Source organism: Diplotaxodon limnothrissa, linkage group LG3 (assembly GCF_057381915.1).
Source record: "Diplotaxodon limnothrissa isolate DT_005_m linkage group LG3, D_limnothrissa_male_GT1.1, whole genome shotgun sequence".
In the NCBI taxonomy this organism is placed as follows: Eukaryota; Metazoa; Chordata; class Actinopteri; order Cichliformes; family Cichlidae; genus Diplotaxodon; species Diplotaxodon limnothrissa.
Window position 1 is genome coordinate 20,443,004 of NC_140598.1, and position 22,078 is coordinate 20,465,081.

Genomic DNA, 22,078 nt, shown 5'->3' on the forward strand with positions numbered 1-22,078 from the left:
AAGCTCACCAAGTTTCACAGAGAAAATTTGGTCTGCCAATTAGGATCTGAACCACTGCAGTGCAGTACTCCTAACACCCACCACCTGCTCTAAACTGCACTAAAATCTTATGATCCACTGTATCAAAGGCAGCTGTTAAATCTAAAAGCACGATCATAACACAGTCATGTGATGCAGTTCCTAAAAAAAGTTCACAAGCCATCTATGTCCACTGTGAGCGACCATCTTTGAACAGAGGCGGTGGTTTACAACACCAACTATATGCCATCTATAATCCAGTTTTGAGATCCTTCCCAGACGCCTTAACGCCCACTCACACCCTGGGCCATCTGACCTCAGGAAATCACATGATAGGGTGGCGTTAGGTTTCACAATGAACTCACCCAAAAACCTTGGCTGATTGTGACCCACACCCGTTTTCACACCATTGTCCCTCTTGGGGGGACACTCCCACAGGGCTTAAATCTGGGATTTTCCACGGTTCAACCCTAGAACTGAAGAAGCTTCTCAGATGAAACGTCTTCAAGAAACAGCTGTGAGGACAGAGCAACTCCTTGGTAAATAATGCACTTGATGGTGACTTATGAAGGTCCTTGCAGTCCAGTTGATCTTGCGCACTTCCAGGATCCCTGTGTGAGGCACAGAGTCATAGGCTTTCTTGTAGTAAATGCAGGTGGTGCATATGTTGGTCAGTGTAGTTTTCCTTTGTGTGCCCCACTCACATATTAATCCTTATTCCTCTTTGTTGCTATGCCTAACAGGAACTTATATGAAGTACCGAGCTATTTGGGTGAGAACACTTGCTTCTTGGGATCCTTTGGCATCAGGGCTGTCTCCGGCCTCCACTACATAGCACTGAGACGGCACTTTTAAGGATTTTTAACGCTATTCTTTTAACTCTGGACTCTGGCAGCCCTGCTGCCCTTTTATTGTTGGACTTGTCAGCAGCTTTTGACACGGTCGACCATGACATCCTGTTATCACAGCTAGAATTTCATGCTGGCCTAAAAGGATCTGCCTTACAGTGGTTTCGGTCCTATCTGTCAGAAAGGTTTTTTTATGTCATGTTAAGGTTCAAAGATTGAGGAAGGATACAAGAGGTGATCGAAGAATAACCACACTGATCCGGCCGGGTGAAGTCAAACAATGATTTTAATTCACGCGTGGGAAGATCACTAGAAACAACAATTGATCTTCAACTTAATCAAAGCATAAACAGATATTTTATACCATCAGGGCTTAAATTTACTGACGCCCCTTCAACGTCACAGATACATTTTATACATACGTCAAATCAACACCACACTGACTTTTCACCCAATTTGAAAGAACATCATTTTCTATTTTCATGGCCGGGACTTCCTTTCTACCTTTCAGTTCCTCTTTCTTGCTGAGACAACAAGGAACGGTTCTTCTTTTTTCAGAGACACTTTCGCCGTTACAATCCAGACATGACTAACCTCTCTCCTCTAAATAAATCTAACTCATGTGTGTGTGTGTGTGTCACGACCTCACTCAGCCTCTATGTCACCTCTCGCACTTCTGACCTTTTACCAGACCAGAGGCTCACTGAGACTATGTGTATGTCTTCTACTAAATAAATGTTTTAATCAAGAACCTCTACTAAAAGTTTAATATAAAAATATGAAGCATATAAAAGATATTAAAAACAACCTGATATAAGTGTTTTGTAAGCATGTATTGCAATCCTTCGTTCTAGTTTTCCCTCAACATGGATCATCTGAACAGTCACGTCAGTGAAGCTTCAAACCTTTAAAGAACCTGAACATCAACTCAAATAAGCACAGATATGCAATATGTATAAAATAGTTATAACTGCTAACATCATCATAAACATCTTAAGGCCATCTTAAAGCTATCTGTTACATTGTTAAAGCAATGATCATACTGCAGATTATATTATGCTGGTAAAATACTTTTTGTTCATCCCCACAGTCAGTATGGGCCCCCACAACTCCAAAATAGCCCCTCTTAAATACGGTGTACCTCAAGGCTCTATTTTGGGTCCTGCCCTGTTCGTACTCTATTTTTTGCCATTGGGCTCCATCTTCAGCATTTCATTTCATTGTTTTGCTGATGATTTGCAGATTTATCTACCTTTAAAAGCAGGGTCAGACCATCCCCAGCTCTTATTATGCTGCCTTGATGATGTCAAACAGTGGTTGTCATTAAAGTTTTTTAAAGCTAAATGAAAATAAAACTGAGGTTGTCACTTTTGGCAACTTTAATCATATCGACAGCACTCTGGGCTACTTTCCTCGTATTGTAAAACACATGTAAAAAACCTCTGTGTCTATATTGATGGTTCTTTTAAATTGAATAAGCAGGTGAGTGCAGTAGTTCAGTCCTGCTTTTTTCAGTTAAGAACGCTAGCCAAGGTAAAGCCATACCTTCCGGCTAATGTCTTTGAGCGTGTTATTCACCTTTTTCTTACTTGCAGATTGGACTACTGCAATTCATTGTATTATGGTCTAGATCAGGCCACCATCCATCATCTTCAGATGGTTCAAAATGCAGCTGCTCGCCTGCTAACTGGTACCAAACGGAGAGAGCATATAACCCCACTTTTAGCTTCTTTACACTGGCTTCCTGTCTCCTACAGGATCCAATTTAAACTTTTACTTTTTGTTTTTAAGTCACTTAACGCCCGAGCCCCTCCTTACCTGTCTGAGCTCCTCTCTGCCTATGCTCCAGGAAAAACCACGAGGTCTAGCTCAAAACTAATGCTGTCCATCCCACCGACTAACCTCAAATCCCGTGGTGATAGATCCTTCTCTGTGGCAGGTCCCAGACTTTGGAATAGTCTCCCCTTAAATATTAGATCTGCACAAATACTTGAGCAATTTAAATCTTTACTAAAGACACATTTCTATGCCCTGGCTTTTAACAAACTATGACCCAAGCATTTTGGTCTTATTTGAATTAGTTTAGTTATTGTTTTAATTCTTTTACTGTCCTTTTATTGTTTTTTATTGTTATTATTGTATTACATTGTTGCTTTTCAATACCATTTTTATATTGTTAAGCACTTTGTGTAGCATCGGCTGTTTGAAATGTGCTATATAAAGAAATTCGACCTTGACCTTGACCTTAAGGTAGGAGCCAAAAAGGGTGTAGTTTGTGTGTGTGAGCACCCGTGTGTACACCTGTGAGCATGGACGCGCCACTGTCCCAGAAAGAGCTGAGGAGAGTCCCAGATGAGGGCTCACTCAGCAGCCGCGGAGCAGAAGCCAGGAGGGGTTGCAGTGACGCGCCCGTGAGCTCCGCCGGCAGCCAGCTGTGCCTGAGTGACCGAGCCCCAGGCTGAGAGGCTGAGGGCACCCCACCTCCAAAGGGGCCCGAGCGAGCCCCAGGCTCCAGGCCCCGATAAGCGGCCACCAAGGAGTGAGCCGGTGTGTACCTGGACGCCCATCCCCAGACACAAAGAACCACCAACGCACCGATGTCTGAGGGCGTCTGCCACCAGATATGAACTTTTTTCAAGACAGTGAATCTTGAAACCAGAGAAAAAATAGAGAGTTTTAACTTGTTCCATTGGCAGATTTTTTTTCACTTATTTCAAGCTAAAATATTTATTGGAATTCAAATTTAGACAGAAATAAAGTGAATAATATTATTTTGCTGACGTCGACTGAGAAAATTGTCAGGCGGTGGAAGGAATACTTCGAGGACCTCCTTAATCCCACTGACACGTCTTCCGAGGAAGAAGCAGAGTCTGGGGATGAGGGGAATGACCCGCCAATTTCCGGGGGCGAGGTCACTGAGGCAGTTAAACAACTCCTTGGTGGCAGAGCCCCTGGTGTTGATGAGGTCCGCCCCGAGTTCCTGAAGGCTCTGGACGTTGTAGGGCTGTCCTGGTTGACACGCCTCTGCAATGTTGCGTGGAGATCAGGGGCAGTACCTGTGGACTGGCAGACCGGGGTGGTGGTCCCCATCTTTAAGAAGGGGGACCGGAGGGTGTGTTCCAACTACAGGGGGATCACACTCCTCAGCCTCCCTGGGAAAGTCTATGCCAGGGTGCTGGACAGGAGAGTTCGTCCGCTAGTCGAACCTCGGATACAGGAGGAACAATGCGGTTTTCGTCCTGGTCGCGGAACACTGGACCAGCTCTTTATCCTCTCCAGGATACTTGAGGGTGCATGGGAGTTTGCCCAACCAGTCTACATGTGTTTTGTGGACTTGGAGAAGGCATTCGACCGTGTCCCTCGGGGTGTCCTGTGGGAGGTGTTACGGGCATGTCCCACCGGGAGGAGGCCCCGGGGCAGACCCAGGACACGCTGGAGAGATTATATCCCTCGGCTGGCCTGGGAACACCTTGGTATTCCCCGGATAAGCTGGAGGAGGTGGCTGGGGAGAGGGAGGTCTGGGTCTCTTTGCTTAGGCTGCTGCCCCCGCGACCCGGCCTCGGATAAAGCGGATGAACATGGATGGATGGATGGATGGAATATTATTTTATTATCACATTGATGCAGCACATGGTTCAGTTAGCTTTGTATAAACACGTGTTAGAAATGTTCTTCAATCAGCTCTTTTTACTCTCATTTCACAGCCAGTACTTTTTACTTTTACTTGAGTAAAGAAGTTGAATTAGTACTTGGAGTATTTTTAACAGTAGTACTTCTACTTCAGTACAGACTGTGTGTACTTTTATCACCTGTGTCTGAGACCTCCTTCAGGGTCCACCTGAAGCTCTCAGTCTGCTGTGGAAAAAGGAAATCCAGGTGAGTTTCTCCTGATCACCTGAGGCCATCATTACTGTGTGAACCCACACACCACTCCTCACTCCTCGCACCCGCTGCACACAGTCACTGAGTACAGACCGGCTGATTCCTGTAAAGGGAGAGGCAAGAAGAGGCGGAGCAACACCTGAAAAACAAGAAGCTCAACGTCATTTTGCAGAAGTGAAAGTGTGAGAGAGCAGCAGCAGAGCTGCAGTCGAGTCCTGTTTGTCTCTAAAAGAAGATTCACTGGAGTCCATCAGGTTCCTCTCAGCAACAGTGGTGAGTGCAGCTGATCACACTTCCTGCTTCTACACAAATCTTCACTCTGTTCACTTCATCAGGGTCTAGAGCGCCACCTCATTTCTCCATGGTGCCACTTAGGCTACGTCCACACTCGCCCGGATAGATTTGAAAACAGCACTCCGCGTCCACACTGGTGTTTTCAGTCGTTTTCACAGAGTTGTGCGTCCACATTAAGACGGCTGAAAACGCTTACGTTCCAGTCCTGCGCATGCGTGAAACGCAAGATGATTCGACCGGTCTCATTTCTGTCTGCTGCTTATTCACTTTCTGGCTGTTTGAAACGTCGCAGCAGAGGTGGAGGAAAAGCACCGAGTTTTAAAATGGACTAACAATGAGGTGGAGTTGTTGCTGCGAGTAACACAAAAGTACAAAGTTGCAAAAGCGAGAGAGAAATAAAGAATTTGAAGAAAAGCTCTGTGGAGCATGTGCAGACTGATATTCATCTTTAATAGGACTGTCAAAACTGCAGCTGTATAATGCTCTCCACTATCTTTGTTTAATTGGTCACATGCCTGCATCACATGACTAACATGCATCATCGTTTTAGAAAGTCTCTGTTTTCACTGTTCACTGTGACACAAACGCACCGTCTCCAAATTATTTACTTTCCGGCTGTTTGAAACGTCGCGGCAGAGGTGAGCAGCGTGATAGGAGTGGATATAGCTGTGGGTAATGAGAAAAGATGAAAAGAACGATTGATAACTTTTTCGTTAAGGCCGGTGCTCTGACACGGAGCCATCAACCTCTCAGTGTCTAACACTGGTCTGCAGACGGCATCAGATAATGAGCCACATTAGATGGACTCTGAGCCCACTGACAGTAAAAGGGTGAAGTGTAGACATTTGGAAGAGAGCGGCCTGACCAGTTTCTCTGACTATGATACTGTAAAGCTGACAACATGATGCATTTACTGTGGTGAGTGTGCAAAGACCATGGCAGGTGTTGTGCCAAGGTAGGGATCCCCAACAGGATCTGTTTCCCTGCGTCAGGAACATCGGCTGGGCAGGGAAAGCGGACCCAACGCACTCCGCCTCCATCACGACCAACTAGACGTGGAAGGAGTGATGTTTTAGTGACAACATGAAAGATGAGTGTGACCGTTCAGTTTGTGGGTTACAACAGAAAATGATACATTTATTGTTCTCGTGTGTTATCGGACGGGATCATTTTAACAAACCGAGGACATTTTCCTGATAATTATCTGTATCCTCCTGTAACTTTACTGTTTAAAGAGCTAAAACCTCCAACATTTCAGGATCAATAAGTCCTTATAAGACGTGTTTGTGAGCTAAAAATCAAGAATGTGGGATACTGTTTGTCTGTGTCAGCCAAACAACTTCACATCTTTGTAACGACTGTTAAAAAGATGTTCATCCTGTTGATCCTGTTCATCTGGACGCTGCACTGTACAGCAGACACGACGTTGTTCAGTTTGTGTTTCAGATGAACCAGTTTGTGTCTGAGTGTGTTGCTGGGTCTCCACCAGTTACTCTGACAACTGAAGGTTCAAGATTTTTATTTTGACATTTGCACACAGGACCAACAGTCCATGCACAGTGGAATACTTGTGCAGAGCTTTCCAAGTCAAATCACACTTTAACAATATAAAGACAGAAAAAGCAGAAGGATAGAAATGAAGTCCGGAGTAGGGTAGTCGTACTATTTTCTATATACAAAGAAAAAGAAGAAAATGTACAGAGAGTGTGTAGTTCTCTACCTCTTATCGCATTCACAGTATTGCACATTTGTTCCACAGATCTGTTTCACAAGTCTGTTGTGAGTGTATTGCCCGATGGTCAGTGAACCGATGATACATTCAAAGTGAGGTTAAGTAGTGCTGTGTTATTTTAAGTGTTCAGTGTGTTTTTGTTTGCCGTCAGTCTGACAGTTGTGGGGAAGAAGCTGTTGAAGAATCGTGTTCTGTGTGTGATGCTGCTGTCCGCTCTGTTGTGTCTGAGATTGTATGTGCAGCTTTGTATGTGCAGGTCCATGGATGCAAGTGTTGTTCCCATAATCCTCTCTGCAGACTTTATGACTCTGCAGAGCCTTCCTCTCTGTCTGTGTAGTGTTTCCATACCAGACAGTGATGCCTGCGGTGAGGATGCTGTCTATCAGTCCTCTGCAGGCCTGGGTGAGAGGGTGGTGGTTCATGCCAGCTTTCCTGAGCAGCCGAATGAAATAAAGCCTTTGCTGGGCTTTTTTCACAGTTGCTGTAGTGTTGAGAGTCCAGCTCAGGTCTGATGTAACCTGCAGTCCCAGGAATCTGTGGCTGTTTGCCCTCTCCACCTCTGTCCCTTTGACGATAAGATGCTGCAGGGGAGGGAGTTCTTCCAAAAGTGCAGTATTCATTCCTTGGTCCGTGTTGAGGATGAGGTGAAGAAGCTTCTGTGATGAAAAGAAACTTAAAGAAGTCCAGACGCTTTTCTCTCCAAGCTCCTCAGACTACTGACGCTTGTTTCTCTCTTTGTAAAATGAAATTTAAAGTGAATTTTGAATCAAATGTTTCTCTTCTTTCTCCCTCAGAGTGCAGACATGTCTGCTGCCAGCAATCTGCGATCTGAAGATCAGTTTCTGTGCTCCATCTGTCTGGATGTGTTCACTGATCCACTCTCTACACCATGTGGACACAACTTCTGCAAAACCTGCATCAGTCAGCACTGGGACATGAGTCAGAGCTGTAAGTGTCCCATGTGTAACGAGACTTTCTACACTCGACCTCAGCTGAGGGTCAACACCTTCATCTCTGAGATGGTTGCTCAGTTCAGACGTGAAGCTCAGCAGAAAGCCAGCAGCAGCAGCTCAGAGCAACAAGCTGCCAAACCAGGAGAAGTTCCCTGTGACGTCTGCACTGGAACCAGACTGAAGGCCCTGAAGTCCTGCCTGGTGTGTCAGACCTCCTACTGTCAGACTCACCTGGAGCCTCATCTGACACTGAAACGTCTGAAAAGACATCAGCTGGTTGATGCTGTGGAGAACCTGGAAGGCAGGATGTGCACGAAGCACGATAAACTCCTGGAGCTGTTCTGTAAGACCGACCAGACGTGTGTCTGCGTGCTCTGCTCTGTTTTAGACCACAAGAACCACGAGTTTGTTCCTCTGAGAGAAGAATATGAAGGAAAGAAGGCAGAGCTGGAGAAGACAGAGGCTGAGATTCAGCAGATGATCCAGAAGAGACGACTGAAGATTCAGGAGATCACAGAGTCGGTGAAGATGAGTAAAGATGCTGCAGACAGACAGAAAGCAGAAGGTGTTCAGGTCCTCACGGCTCTGATGGAGTCTGTTGAGAGACGCCTGAAGGAGCTCATGAAGGAGATCGAAGACAAACAGGAAGCTACAGAGAAACAGGCTGAAGGTCTCATCAAAGATCTGGAACAGGAAATCTCTGAGCTGATGGAGAGAAGCTCTGAGGTGGAGCAGCTCTCACGCTCTGAAGACCACCTCCACCTCCTCCAAAGCTTCTCCTCCCTGAAAGCTGCTCCACCCAGCAAGGACTGGACAGAGGTCAGAGTTCATCCACCTACATATGAGGGGACTGTGGGGAGAGCTGTGGCTCAGCTCGAGGAGACAATCAGGAAACTCATGAAGAAGAAGCTGTTTGAGGCTGAGCTGAAGAGGGTGCAGCAGAATGAGGTGGATGTGACTCTGGATCCTGATACAGCTCATCCTGCTCTCATCCTGTCTGATGATGGAAAACAAGTGTACTGTGGTGATGTGAGGAAGAAACTTCCAGACAACCCAGAGAGATTTTCTAAGTGTCATTGTGTTTTAGGAGAGCAGAGTTTCTCTTCAGGCAGATTTTACTTTGAGGTTCAGGTTAAAGGAAAGACTGACTGGACTTTAGGGGTGGCCACAGAATCGATCAACAGGAAGGGACACATCCCAGTGAGACCTCAGTATGGTTTCTGGACTGTGTGGCTGAGAAATGGAAATGAGTACAGTGCTCGTGCTGGTCCTTCAGTCCGTCTCTGTCTTCATCCTGGTCCTGAGAAGGTGGGGGTGTTTGTGGATTATGAGGAGGGTCTGGTCTCCTTTTATGATGTAGGTGCTGCAGCTCTGATCTACTCCTTTACTGGCTGCTCCTTCACTCACAGACTCCACCCATACTTCAATCCCTGTCTGAATGATGGAGGTAAAAACTCTGCACCTCTGATCATCTGTCCTGTCAATCAAACTGATCAACGACTGATTTTATTGGATGAATGATTGATTTTTCTTGAAGGGAACAAATGAACATATTGAGTGTAAATCCTCTACAGTCTCCATGTTTCTATAGAATCTGATCATCAGGACTCTGATTCACACTTTGATTCTCATGGAGTTTGATTTGAACAGAAGAAAAGTTGAATCAGGAAATGTTCCCACTGATGGAGACTCGAGCTGAAGAGCAAATATCAGAGAACAAATGTCCAAAAGCTTCATTTCCAATAAAGTTTGTTCAATGCTTTGAGTGAATCCAGACTCATGTGTGGCTGTTATACGGAGCATCAGAGTCCAGCTGAGTTATGTTGGATACAAACTGCTTATTTTGGCTCTGTGAGGAGTTTTGTTCACTGAAAACTGATGAGACGGATAATATTCAAAGAACTCTGTAGAGATTCATGCATCCATGTTCTCCACCTGCAGGTGTGGAGGAGAAAGGTGGAGCACAGACTGCTGCATCCTTCCAGTCACATCATTTTGATGATTATATTTGCATGTTGTGATGATTTGCAGTTGTAGCCTAGTACAGGATAGGGTAGGGGAAATTAAAGTAAGATGGAGAGAATGGGCCAATAGCTAGATTCGTAGGAGGGATAAGGTGAGTTGCGTGGAGAAGAATGACAAGCCACAGGTAAAGTTGCTATGAATTGTATTAAACTATTTAGCAACAATTTAACAGCATTTCATGAACAGGAATGAAAACATAAAATAAAATACAGTGACAGCAATAATAATAACAATCAGAATCCTATCTGAGCTCAGATATGTCAGTCTTGTCAGCTTAATAGTCAGTGTTCAGTCAAGTCAAATCCAATAGGTCAAAAGTTTGTGATTGGTGCGATTTCGTCCTACCGCACTGTTGCAATTGTTCGTGAGAGAAGAGCAACCTGCCCTTCTGGGCCAACTCAGAATGGCTGTGGTTCGGTTCAAAGGGAAAGGCTCGCCATCTTCCTCGTCAGGAAGAGATCCAGGTCTCACGATCCCATAAAAAAAACCTAGCCAGCACACTTCTAATGTTCAACTCTCAGAGAGGATCTTGTCCACTTCATCCGCTCCCGCGCAGATCGCGATGGTTTCAAGGTCCGAAATGTTCACAATAAATCAGGTCCGTTTCTCCAAGGTCCATGCAGATCTCCGGTATGGATATTTGCTCAATCTATCAAGTTAATAGTTATTTTCCAGCGAAAAGCTTGGCGGTGAAAATCAGCAATGGTCTCGTGCACCTCCGTCTCTCTCTGTGTCTGAGCACGTGACGGTACAGAGCAGGGGAAGGCGGGGCTTGTTCCTTCCTAACCAGTAGGGGTGTTAAATATACTCTTTGGGTTTTATTCTTATATTTATAGTATTTATCTTTTACTATTGATTTACTTTAGCTCAACTCAGTGATTAACAGAGTAATGATAAATCCCAATTAACAATAACATGTTGTTGTGCATTACTGAGTCGTGTAAACTCACTGGGTTACACAGTCACAGCATGAAGACGATGCTGAAGCTGAGCTGTCAGTGAACATGTTTCACTGTGATTTGATTTGAAGAATAGAAAGTGTGTGTGGCTGCTGACAGCTGCAGTCTCTGCTAGTCTGCATAACACACACACAACTTTCCCCCTGAGGCAACGATGCAGCAACAACACAACAGCTGCAGACACACACACACTGTTAAAGAACACTTTACTGTTTAAGGCAGAATTCCTCAGTAACAATGATCTGAGGTCTCTACCAGTGTCTACTGTGGTTTTAGCTCAACATACTGAAACATGTTTTTCTTTCTGCCGTACAAACTATTTGATCACAACATCTTTGCTTTTTTCCTCCAATCGTTTATTCTGATTATTTTATTTAGTTTAACTAACAAAAACTTAAAATAACTCTTAACCTGATTTAAACGTTTAAATTAAGTACCGTGTTACTGTCCATCTCTGCTCCTGACACATACGGGATCACTACAGGTTTTGACAAAAGTCCAGCTGGAATTAGTGATGGGATTTCCGGCTCTTTTTAGAGAACCGTCTCGCTCGGCTCACTAAAAAGAGCCGGCTCTTTCGGCTCCCAACCGGCTCTTCAGGTTGTTTTGTTGCTTTAATTAATTTATTATTAACAATAATATAAAATTATGCACAAAAGGAATTACTAATTACTAGGGATTACTAGGGCCGTAATGAGCACCAGCAGAGGAGAGAGAGCGCAAAGGAAAAAAAACACACAAAACATGTTGCAAAACACAGAGTCGGACAGTGAGGCACGAGGACCACGACACAAAGCACGTGCAAACTCCAAAACACATTTCTAGCTTTAACTGAACTTCAAAACAGAGCAGATCATTTAAATTACAAAAGAGAAAGCATGTGTGTATTGTTTGTGTATTTATATATCTGCTGCCCTCAGGTGGCTATGGCTATTCACCCTATGCAGCGAGCTTAACATAAGAGGAGATGGTTCCAGGAACGACAGGACACATCGCTTTGTCTTTGTGTCTTTAACTGAAGACCGTTTTTTCCTCTTTTGATTTGTAAGACTGTGAACATACAGTAAAATAATACGTAGCATCAGTATCAACATATTTTGTAAACAAAACAGAAGTTAGCAACATAGCTTTCCTTATGCTTTACATTCACCATTAACATCTTTCCTTATACGTTCAAATAACCTTTTAAGTAACATGAAAGTAACAATCTTACAGAAAATGAAGTTAGACATTGCTTACTTACAGATTATGGCTCAACAAACTCCCCAACGATGTAAACTGGGCTTAAAGTTGTGCAGCTTGTTTTCTGCTCCATGCATTTTCTCACATTGCCTGCGTGAACTTTTCCTGCTGCTTACAACACATCACCAAAGGGGACAGTGTAGCGCACACCAAACAACCAAAGAAGAAGCCACAAACTGAAGGGGTAATACTGCCAACTATTGGGAAACCTGAGAAATGCGCCAGCCAAAGAAACCCAACAAAGTAACAACCGAGGGGCAGAATAATACACAAGAACTCATATATATTCAAATAATTTAAACAAATGTTCATTTACCTGTTACCAGAGATGGGCAGTAATGCGTTACTGATTACTTTTTTCAAGTAACGAGTAAAGTAAGGGATTACTATTGCAAAAATGGTAATTAGATTACCGTTACTTTCCCATAGGAACGCTGCGTTACTGCGTTACTAAAACCGTGATTTTTTGCCAGAATGTCTCACGACAGTGACGTAAGCGAGTGTGCCGTTCGTGACAACAGCTGTGTGCAGATCAACAGTGGATCACATATCGATTGTGGGAGAGAGTATGAGCGTGCAGCGTTTAAAGCGTGGAAGTACTGACCTTACTTTGAGTTTGATTCCAGCGGGTGGAGGGAGGTTTGGAGTCTTCTCCCACCCCCATTCTCTGCGGCCTGCTGGAGCGGGAGGGCTAGTAGGAGGAGTTGGCCGTCCGACTGCGGTCTGGGGTGTGGGGCCTCCCTGCTGCTGCGGAGTCGGGGTGGTCTGCCTCTCCCCACCGCAGGGAAAAGGGTAACACCACCTGGGTCTGGGTGCAATTCCCCCCTCCAGGGGCAAGGGTACCTAGACCCGGTTTGTAGAGTACGCTTGGGGAGTGTGATTGTGTGTACAGCGTCTCTTTATGTCTGTCTCCACGTTGGTTGAGTGTGGAGTGAGTGCATATGAGAGCATGAGGGTGGGAATGGATGTTTGTATCTGTGTGTGCCTGTATGTCTGTGTCTATATGTCAGGTTGGGTATCAGACGCCACCTCTCTGGGGACACCTCAGGCCCTCCAAGGTTTGGAGGCCTATCTCCACCCACCACCACTTCCCCTGCCGGTGGCGGACTCCCTCAGGTGTCGGTGTGTTGGTGGTTCTTTGTGTCTGGGGGTGGGCGTCCGGGTACACACCGGCTCACTCCTTGGCGGCCGCTTGTCGGGGCCTGGGGCCTGGGGCTCGCTCGGGCCCCTTTGGAGGTGGGGTGCCCCCGGCCTCTCGGCCTGGGGCTCGGTCACTCAGGCGCAGCTGGGGGCCGGCGGAGCTCACGGGCGCGTCACTGCAACTCCCCCTGACTTCTGCTCCGCGGCTGCTGGGCGAGCCCTCATCTGGGACTCTCCTCAGCTCTTACTGGGACAGTGGCGCGGCTGCCCCTCTGTTGGTCTTCCATGGTCTCTTGTGTTCTGGGGGCCTCTGGATGTCTGGAGTTTTGATCTCCTCCATACCCGCTTCACACCCTGGAGGACGGGGCTGTGGCCCCCCCACACTCCCTAGCAGATCATTACATGGAGAAACCTTTGGAATGCAAGCATGCTGATCCACACAGGTATGCACACATGGGTATTCACAGACACGGACTACAGCTTTCTTGGCTGCTGCCTCAAAGCACACTGTGCGCTGTCTATCTTGCGTGCTGCACAATATCGTTTATTATTTAGTAAATATTGATATCTATGACTAGCTAGTTTATTGTGATGGTGCTTTGTTTTCTCTATTATTATGTTGCTCTTTGTTGTTTGCTGTCTCCTCTGTTTGTTTTTTTTGTTTGTTTGTTTGTTTGTTTTTTTCTCCATACAGGTGACCCAGGAGTTCTTTTTTTTTTTTTTTCTCTCTCTTCCCCCCCCTTCTCACCGTCTCTTCTCCTCTTTGGTTTTCTTTCTTTCTCTCCCCCTCTCTCTCTCATTCATTCCCCCTGTCCTATTTATTAAAAAAAAATGACAAAGGATGAACTGAAGCTCTGCCATCACGTAATGTCGCATACTGCTGTTTCTGATGTCATTTAAGAAAAAAAAAAAAAAAAAAAAAAAAGAGTTTGATTCCATAAAAAGTAACAAAAACATTAGTGTCCATCGTGCGTGGGAAGAAAACTTCTTTTTACAGCGAAAAAAACCCCTAAACTTCCAAGCAAGCACCGAGTGCGCAACGACGTAATGGGAAACTCACAGAGAAACTCGCGGATTCTTACACTGACCGCAGCACACCTGCACCAGGGTAAACCTCCGCCTACCTCACTCCTGCTTTACAGGTGAAAATAGAGCAACAGGACCGCTGAGTCTTTGACTTTATTTATTTTCTGCTGTGTTTTACTTGCATCTATTTGAAAGACTGAGTGTAAACACAAAAAACATTTTATTTTATGTGCTGGAATGTGCAGAAAATAGGTTTAAATGTTAAACTAATTTATTCAAGTCAGAGAATGTTTCATATAATTAAATTTTTGCTTGATGCATAAAGTTAAAAGATTAAAACTGATAAAACAAGTTAAAAAAAAGAGACTTTTCCATTTGATTACATTTTGTATGATGGATTATGTAGAAAAAGTAGAATTGGGCTGAAAGATCTATCACTTTATCACCTCTTCAGGTTGTAAATTGGGTTTTTAAAAAGTAACTAAGTAACTAAGTAATTAATTACTTTTGAAAATAAGTAATCAGTAAAGTAACGGGATTACTTTTTTGGGAAGTAATCAGTAATTAGATACTGATTACTTTTTTCAAGTAACTTGACCAACACTGCCTGTTACTACCTCACACCAAATCCGGTCGTTGGTACTTGCTGACTTGTGTAGCCTCTAGGTAACAAAAGCTCAACACTGCCCCCTAGCATCCTGGAGCACTTCTGTTGTGTTTCGTACGTGCTTTGTCTGTAGGGACCACCGTAAATATACTTTTTTATTCACTCCACATAAAATGTAATAAATAAATCATACAAAAACCAACTATTCACATTTCAACTTTTAACTATTTAAATTTTCAGCTTTTTCCTTTTAAACAAATTTAAAGTGAAACAACACAAAACACTGCAAACCACAACACAATTAAATATAAATTATAATATGAAAACAAAAAGAAGACGCACATTCTCTGTCATATGGACCTGCATGAATAAACTTTCTGAATCCTTTATCATCTGCAACTGAAAATAGTTGTGGATGATTACTATACCTTTCTAATGTGACCTTGTTGTCCCTGCTCTCTTTCTCTCTCCCTCCCGCTCTGTTCCTGTGCTACTGAGTGTCACTACCGCCCCTCCCCCCTCTGCTCAGCGCAAAGCACACGGCTCGCGTGCGGAAAAAAGTGCGAGAGAGAGGGTGAGAGAAAAAAAAAAACCCACGGCTCGCGATAAGGAGCCGGCTCGTGTCGTTCACGTCAAAGAGTCGGCTCTGAGAGTTTCCTTCGCGACCCACACATCACTAGCTGGGATAACCACATTTACTCAGGGCCTTCTTGATGTGATGTTCCTCCTGGCCGCTGTGTCTGTGGGGATGGTGTTCGCTCTGTGTTGTAGCGTCCTGATGACTCCCAGTTTGTGCTCCATGCTGGCAGACGTCTTCGGTTTAGAATCTTTTATTATTTGTCTCGTGTTTAAATCCTCGTCTTTCTCATTCCTGCAGAAAGGACGCTGTCATCAAGTCTGAGTCAAGTCACCTATCAGGATATGAACTTCAGACAATCAGCCAATAAAATTACAGATACACACTCACATGTTGTTTTCTCCAGTCCGAGGACACTGCAGGTACACATTCAGCTGTTATCCAACAAGTTATTGCTTCACAAAATATGATTATGACCCTTTGTCCACTGTGGGTCCTTGTGATAATTTCTTTGCTCCTCTATTCTTCTTGTCTTTCCATCTCCTGGATTCTCTTTTAACCATCTACTCATTCTCGTTCTCTTGTGCATCAGGGCTGAGTTATTGATGGAGTTTCCCAGATCAAATTTAAAGGAGGATGGGAAGAAGAGGATTTTCTCTCTGCCAGTCCCGTCAGCTCCCTGCTAAGATTTAGAGCTTGTCCTGTTTTTCAGTATGAAGGCCCTGCTCATCTGTTTTTCTTGCCATTGCTTAAAAAGTGTACATTCTGCATCCAAATGTCCAGCTGCCTTCAACTTTGATGTTTGTCTTGGCCAAAAATAAGCCTTCAGTTTATTCCTTTGTTTAAATAAAAATCTCTTGCTGATAAACTGAACCCTGGCTGTGGCGTCAGAGTAGCGCTATATAAGTGCTACATAAGAACCAGTCCTTCTACCATTTACTAAAAGCAGGCTTTTGCCAGGGCTGCAAAGGGATTTGTAAAGAATGAGTTTTTAGTGTACTATGCTTCAGGCAGTTGTTGCATGGAAGTGGCTGTTACTGAAAGTCCAGCACAGACCTGTAGTGACAGCCAGTGATTGGCATTTTGAAATGATAATAATAGCATAATGATTTAAAATTCCAGGTTCCTAATGAAGGTCTTGCAGATAAACAGTAACACATTCTATAATTTATTATTAATAAATAATAAACAGGTGGAGCCGGTAGCTCAGCATGTTTGATTTGGCAGTTTTGCACTAGATGAGCTTCCTGAGGCAACTCAAACGGGATCTGTGTTTCCAGGTGGAACTGAACAACAACCTCTCCATTGGAGCCAACAATAAAAACATGAATAACAATAAGCTTTATTTGGGGCTCTGATCTGAGGATGTAACATCATTTGTAATGTGGGTCTCAACAAGCTCAAGGAACGCTTTAAAAGTAGCCATTAATATGTTAAAATCACAGGTAGCCAGTGTAGCGCTGTTTTTTAAATATGCTGAAAGTGTGGCAGCAGAGTTTTGAACGAGCTGGACTCTTGACTGAGTAAAGTCTGCACTACGTGAGGAGACTGGAGGAGATGAAAGCATGGAAAACTGTGAGATCAACAGATTCATCTTTTTCTGGTGAAATGTCTGGAAGTTTCTTTGGTTTGTGTACAAGAAAGTGAAACAATTTTCTTGAATTCTTAAACATTTCTACATGATATTAGTCGGCGGCTCCTTTACTAAACAGCTCCAACTGTTTGATTTGTTTGAATTTTACAGGACAGCTTTTTCCCGTGTTACTCATTCATTATGGAGCTACTGTAGTTAACATGTAATGCTTCTCTAAAACCCTGTGACACAATCTTCTTTAACATTAGTGCGCATTAACCCCACATCTTCCCTGTTTTATTGCTGATGTTGGCCTGACAGTATTGGGGTAACAATGTCTCCTCTGTTTAGGAGAGGGCAGCAGGGTCACATCCTCACTGACATCACCTGTATTTGCACTACAGTCATTCCCTTCACTGACCTTTGCTCTCCTTCTCTTTTCCATCAGGTTGTGTAAAACTGAAACAGGCATTAAATGTTTACTACAAATGATGCTTTACACAGAAATGCATTGTTAGCTGTTTTTACACACCAGCCTGTGTGAAGCTTTAGTCTGAGCATGGGGTCAAAGGTCAGGACAGAAATGCAGCACTGTAACACATATACATATGTAAAACATCAGACATTTGACTGATTTGTGTTGTGACATTTTCGTTTATACAAATAAATGCTCATCACAGACAGAAGAAATGTGCAGACCGTACATTTATTAGCTAATATCAGTGGATACAAGAAAAATGGTATGAAGACAAACACTAGCAGCCTTAGCGTTTCTGTTCTGAATCTCTAATCTCTCACAGATATTCATCAAACCCTGTCCTCTATCAGCTTTCAACATAAGAAAAGTATTAGGCCTCATTGAAAAACAGTCTGTTTGCAGATGAAGTACTTTAAAAATATCTGTGATTTATCTAGATTTTCTTGACTGAGTTTACAATTTACTAGAACTGCCAAAAAAACATGAATAGAAACAAATGATGAAGGATCCACTTCAAGGAAAGTGGAAAAGACTCTGTTAGCTGCTGTTTGCAGCTGGCACAGTCTAACAGAGGCTAATACCAACGCTAACCAACAGTTTAGCATATCGTCGACAGCTCACCTCAGCATGGCTGTCCTCGGTCAGCAGTGAGCTTTATTAACTTGCACACAGTGTTGGGAAGGTTACTTTTAAAATGTAACGTATTATGAATACTTTGGATTACTTAATATATTATCATGCTGTTTACAACTACGTGAATGTACTATTGCTGTGATTTATTACTGTTACTGAAGGTCCGTGACTCCAAACCGTAGTAAAGGACCTCTGGCTCATACGTCGGGTCCGTGTCGGGCTCGTAGCTGAAAACTAGCTTTACTTTGTTGTCTGGGTCAACTTTGCTAGCAGAGACAGAGAGAGGCGTTGAAAGGCTGCTGCAATGGAAGTTATTGTATTTGAGGAAAACACGAACACAGCGTTCAGTCGAGTCATCATCATCATCATCATCATCGTTTATTTGTATAACACTTTAAGAACACACCAGGCAGACCAAAGTGCTGAACAACACAGATCAAAACAACAACCAAATTAAAAATACCATAAAATCATTACATACAATAAAATAAATAAGAAGGTGTCAGTTTCCTACAGAGTTAAAAGCCAGGGAATAAAAATAGGTTTTCAATCTGGACTTAAAGACCTGCACTGACGACGCTTGTCTAATTTGGAGGGGAAGGTTATTCCAGAGCATCGGAGCCGCAATTGAAAAGGCACGGTCTCCTCTGCATTTCAGCCGCGACTTAGGGACCGACAGCAACAGCTGCTCAGCTGAACGGAGCGAGCGAACATGTGGCTTCAGCAAATCAGATAAATAGACAGGAGCCAGACCATTTAAAGATTTAAAAACCAATAAAAGGACTTTAAAACGAACCCTAAATTCAATGGGAAGCCAATGCAAGGAAGCCAGAACCGGAGTGATGTGATCGAATTTCCTACTACCGGTTAAAAATCGCGCCGCCGCATTTTGCACTAACTGCAGGCGTGACAAGGTGCCCGACCCGACCCCTATTAAAAGGGAATTACAATAGTCCAGACGTGAGGTGATAAAAGCATGAATAAGAGTTTCCAAATTGGGTTTGGAAAGGAAAGGCTTAACCTTCGACAGGCGTCTGAGGTGATAAAAAGCTGATTTTATCACTCCATTTATATGACCTTCAAAAGTAAGCGCAGAATCAAGTTTAACACCAAGATTAGTGACTGAACTTTTCAGATGAGAGGTCAAATCACCAAAATCAACATCTGGAGAATCAGTAGAGCGATGTGGGCCATATAAAATTGCTTCCGTTTTGTGACCATTAAAATTCAAAACATTATTTGCCATCCATAATTTAATATCGCTAAGACAGTCAAGCAGTGATTGACATGGGGAGGTATCCAAATGACTAAAAGGTAAGTAAAGCTGACAGTCATCGGCATACAAATGAAATGACACTCCGTGTTTACGAAAAAATCGCACCAAGGAGGAGTAAATACAGTGAGAAAAATAATGGCCCAAGGATAGATCCCTGCTTAAAAAGGGAAGTTTGGAGATAGGTCTAAAATTTGACATAGTAGAACTATCAAGGCCAGGTTTCTTAAGTAAGGGGTGTATGACTGCACGTTTAAACCCACTAGGAACATGACTGGTTAACAGACTAGTATTGATAATTTTCAGGATATAAGGTCCAATGATGGGAAATACTTTTCGGAGAAAGCGGGGAGTAACAACATCATTCGGGGAGCCACAGCCACTTAGCATGTAGCACCAACTCCTCTAAGTCACGCAGAGAAATCGGTGCAAAAGCAGGGAATAGGCTTGAGCAAGGAGCATGCATGGCCGGATCAACAATAGGTGGAATCAGAGGCCTCAGGGTAGCAACCTTGTCCACAAAAAAGGTAATAAACTTATTGCACATAGCCTCAGAGGACGGCAAAAGGTTGTAACCCTCCAAGTTAAGTACAGAATTAATCGTATTGTATAAAACACGAGGGTTGTGGGAGTTGGCCGAAATAAATTGAGAAAAGTAGGAGTGTTTATCGGCCTTAACTGCCCTCTGATAAGTTTTCCAACTAATCTTTAGGGCTTCCAGGGAGACATGCAATCTGTCTTAACAGCTTACTTACAGCTGGGCTCGTCAGGCTCTCTTCTTGGCTGCAGTGGTTATTATTATATTTACATGCTTCCAGCTCCTGTTTCTGCTCGATGACAGCTACTACTTTTCCTTTTTCTCCCTCCTCGTGCTCACAGACACATAACGAGTATGGCAGTCCATTCTCCCTGCAGCACGGACTACACTGCCCGTGAGGCTACATTCTGCATTCTGCCTATTAGCTTAGCACAACAACAACAACAACAAAAAGGCGCTCTCTCACCCAGGAAACACGCAGAGCGAGAGCGTCACCCTATAACCATGGCAACCGCAACGCTGCCACCCGGAACTACAGAACGTAGCTGTCAAACAAAACCCAAACAGTCCTGACCCGCGACAATATGAAACAGGAAAGTACCGCAGTGTAATCCATTTATTTCAACAAAGTAACTGTATTCTGAATACCACCTTTTTAAACGGTAACTGTAACGGAATACAGTTACTCATATTTTGTATTTTCAATACGTAACGGCGGTACATGTATTGCGTTACTCCCCAACACTGGTTGCACAAGACTCCTTTCACAAAGTTTTACACCCTGTTTGAGAGTAAATAAAAGTGGACATTTCTCAGCTCCAGCATTGACAGCTGAGGTAAACGGTGGACCGACAGCTTATCCACAAAATGGGAAAAACTCCGGTCCAGAATCCGGTCCAGTCCTTGTGGCAGTAAAAACTGTAATCATGCATACATGCTTTTGTCACACCTGACCATTTCGTACAATATAATTGAAGTTTTGGATTTAAAAATTTAGCAGACGTGAACGGCAACATTCCTGATGAGGCTGGTCAACGCTGTTCAACTAGAAGCCTACGTGGATGATATCCCAGCCTACACATCCCCCTGAACTGAACTGCCTCAGTGAAATACTTGCTCACTCACACCAAACTTCATTAAATGTGAATGTGTTACTTTGCTGGTTCCCAGTTGCAGCTTAAGTGCATCCAATATTAGATTTCCCAGCTTTTCAAACACACCATGAGCTGTGCCATTTTCTGGGCACAGCAGGTTAAAACCATATAAAGATTTCCTGATGTTGTATCTCCAATAACAGGTCACGGCATTTCGCTCTCGAGGCAGCCAGTGCCCTCCCTGCAGTCCCAAAAGGTTGATTCGGTTCATCTTGACGCACACCTGTGTGCACTTATATTCAAAAGGTTTTTCCGTGTAACGATCTGATAGTGAGTGTGGGGAGTCATAGATTCAGCCCCCCCCCCAGGACCACCGGATGGGCAGATGCTCCACCCTCCTTGAAAGAGCTGAAGAGATGCCTATATGGGATGTCACCCAGCAGCCACAGTGCAGAAGTCAGAGAGGGCCGGCAGCCAGCTGCACCAGAGCGGCCCGAGGTTTGAGGGTCCTCCACCCCCCAAAGTAGCCTGACGGAGTCACGGATGCCAGGCCCTGCCAAGCAGCCGCCGGGAGTGAGCCAGTATGTGAGACCTGACTTGACACATAGACATAGACAAACATGCACACACAGACACAAACATACACCACCCTCATACACACATATACAAATATTCAGCACTCACCCAGTGTGGAGACAAGATGAACCCACAGTCCCCAAACACACTCTGAACCCCAAGTCCATTTCTTTTAGGGGAGAAATGTTTGATTTTGGGGTGGGGATAAATTTCATGATACATGATCATGTGTCATATATTTTTAGACGTTTGGCTCCTCCCACGGGATGGTGTGCATCTTTCTCTGCTTTCTCTGAGATGTGAGTATGGATATGTGTGTGTTGACTGTTGAGGCAGGTGGATGCTGCTGATTGCTGGTTTGAAAGAGTTCCTAAGTGTTGATTGGATGATTGGATGTACAGCAGCTTCTTAAACCCCAGCTCACAGCCACCTCCGCCCTCTACTTCCCTCCTCTGTACCAAATAAGGAGCTAGCTTTGATCCAAATCAGCTAACTGCGCATCACCAGCTCTTCCTCGTCCTCGCTGTCCAGAAGCAGCAGCGTGATGATCTTGACAGGGAAGTGGTGAAGCTGAAGGTGTCACTCTGCTGCCAGTCGTCGTCCCGACAAC

General features: G+C 44.1%; 1 protein-coding gene across 1 annotated transcript; it reads left to right on the plus strand.

Moving 5' to 3' along the window:
• The first annotated feature begins 7,577 nt into the window (after positions 1 to 7,577).
• LOC146634856 (E3 ubiquitin-protein ligase TRIM21-like) lies at positions 7,578 to 9,709 on the plus strand. The gene has a single exon (XM_085342460.1). The coding sequence runs from the start codon at positions 7,578 to 7,580 to the stop codon at positions 9,246 to 9,248; it is 1,671 nt and encodes a 556-aa protein (XP_085198586.1). The 3' UTR covers positions 9,249 to 9,709.
• The last annotated feature ends 12,369 nt before the right edge of the window (positions 9,710 to 22,078 follow it).

What these genes read in the sequence shown, in the direction of transcription:
- LOC146634856 (XM_085342460.1), top strand. Translation starts at nt 7,578, where the DNA reads ATGTCTGCTGCCAGCAATCTGCGATCTGAAGATCAGTTTCTGTGCTCC.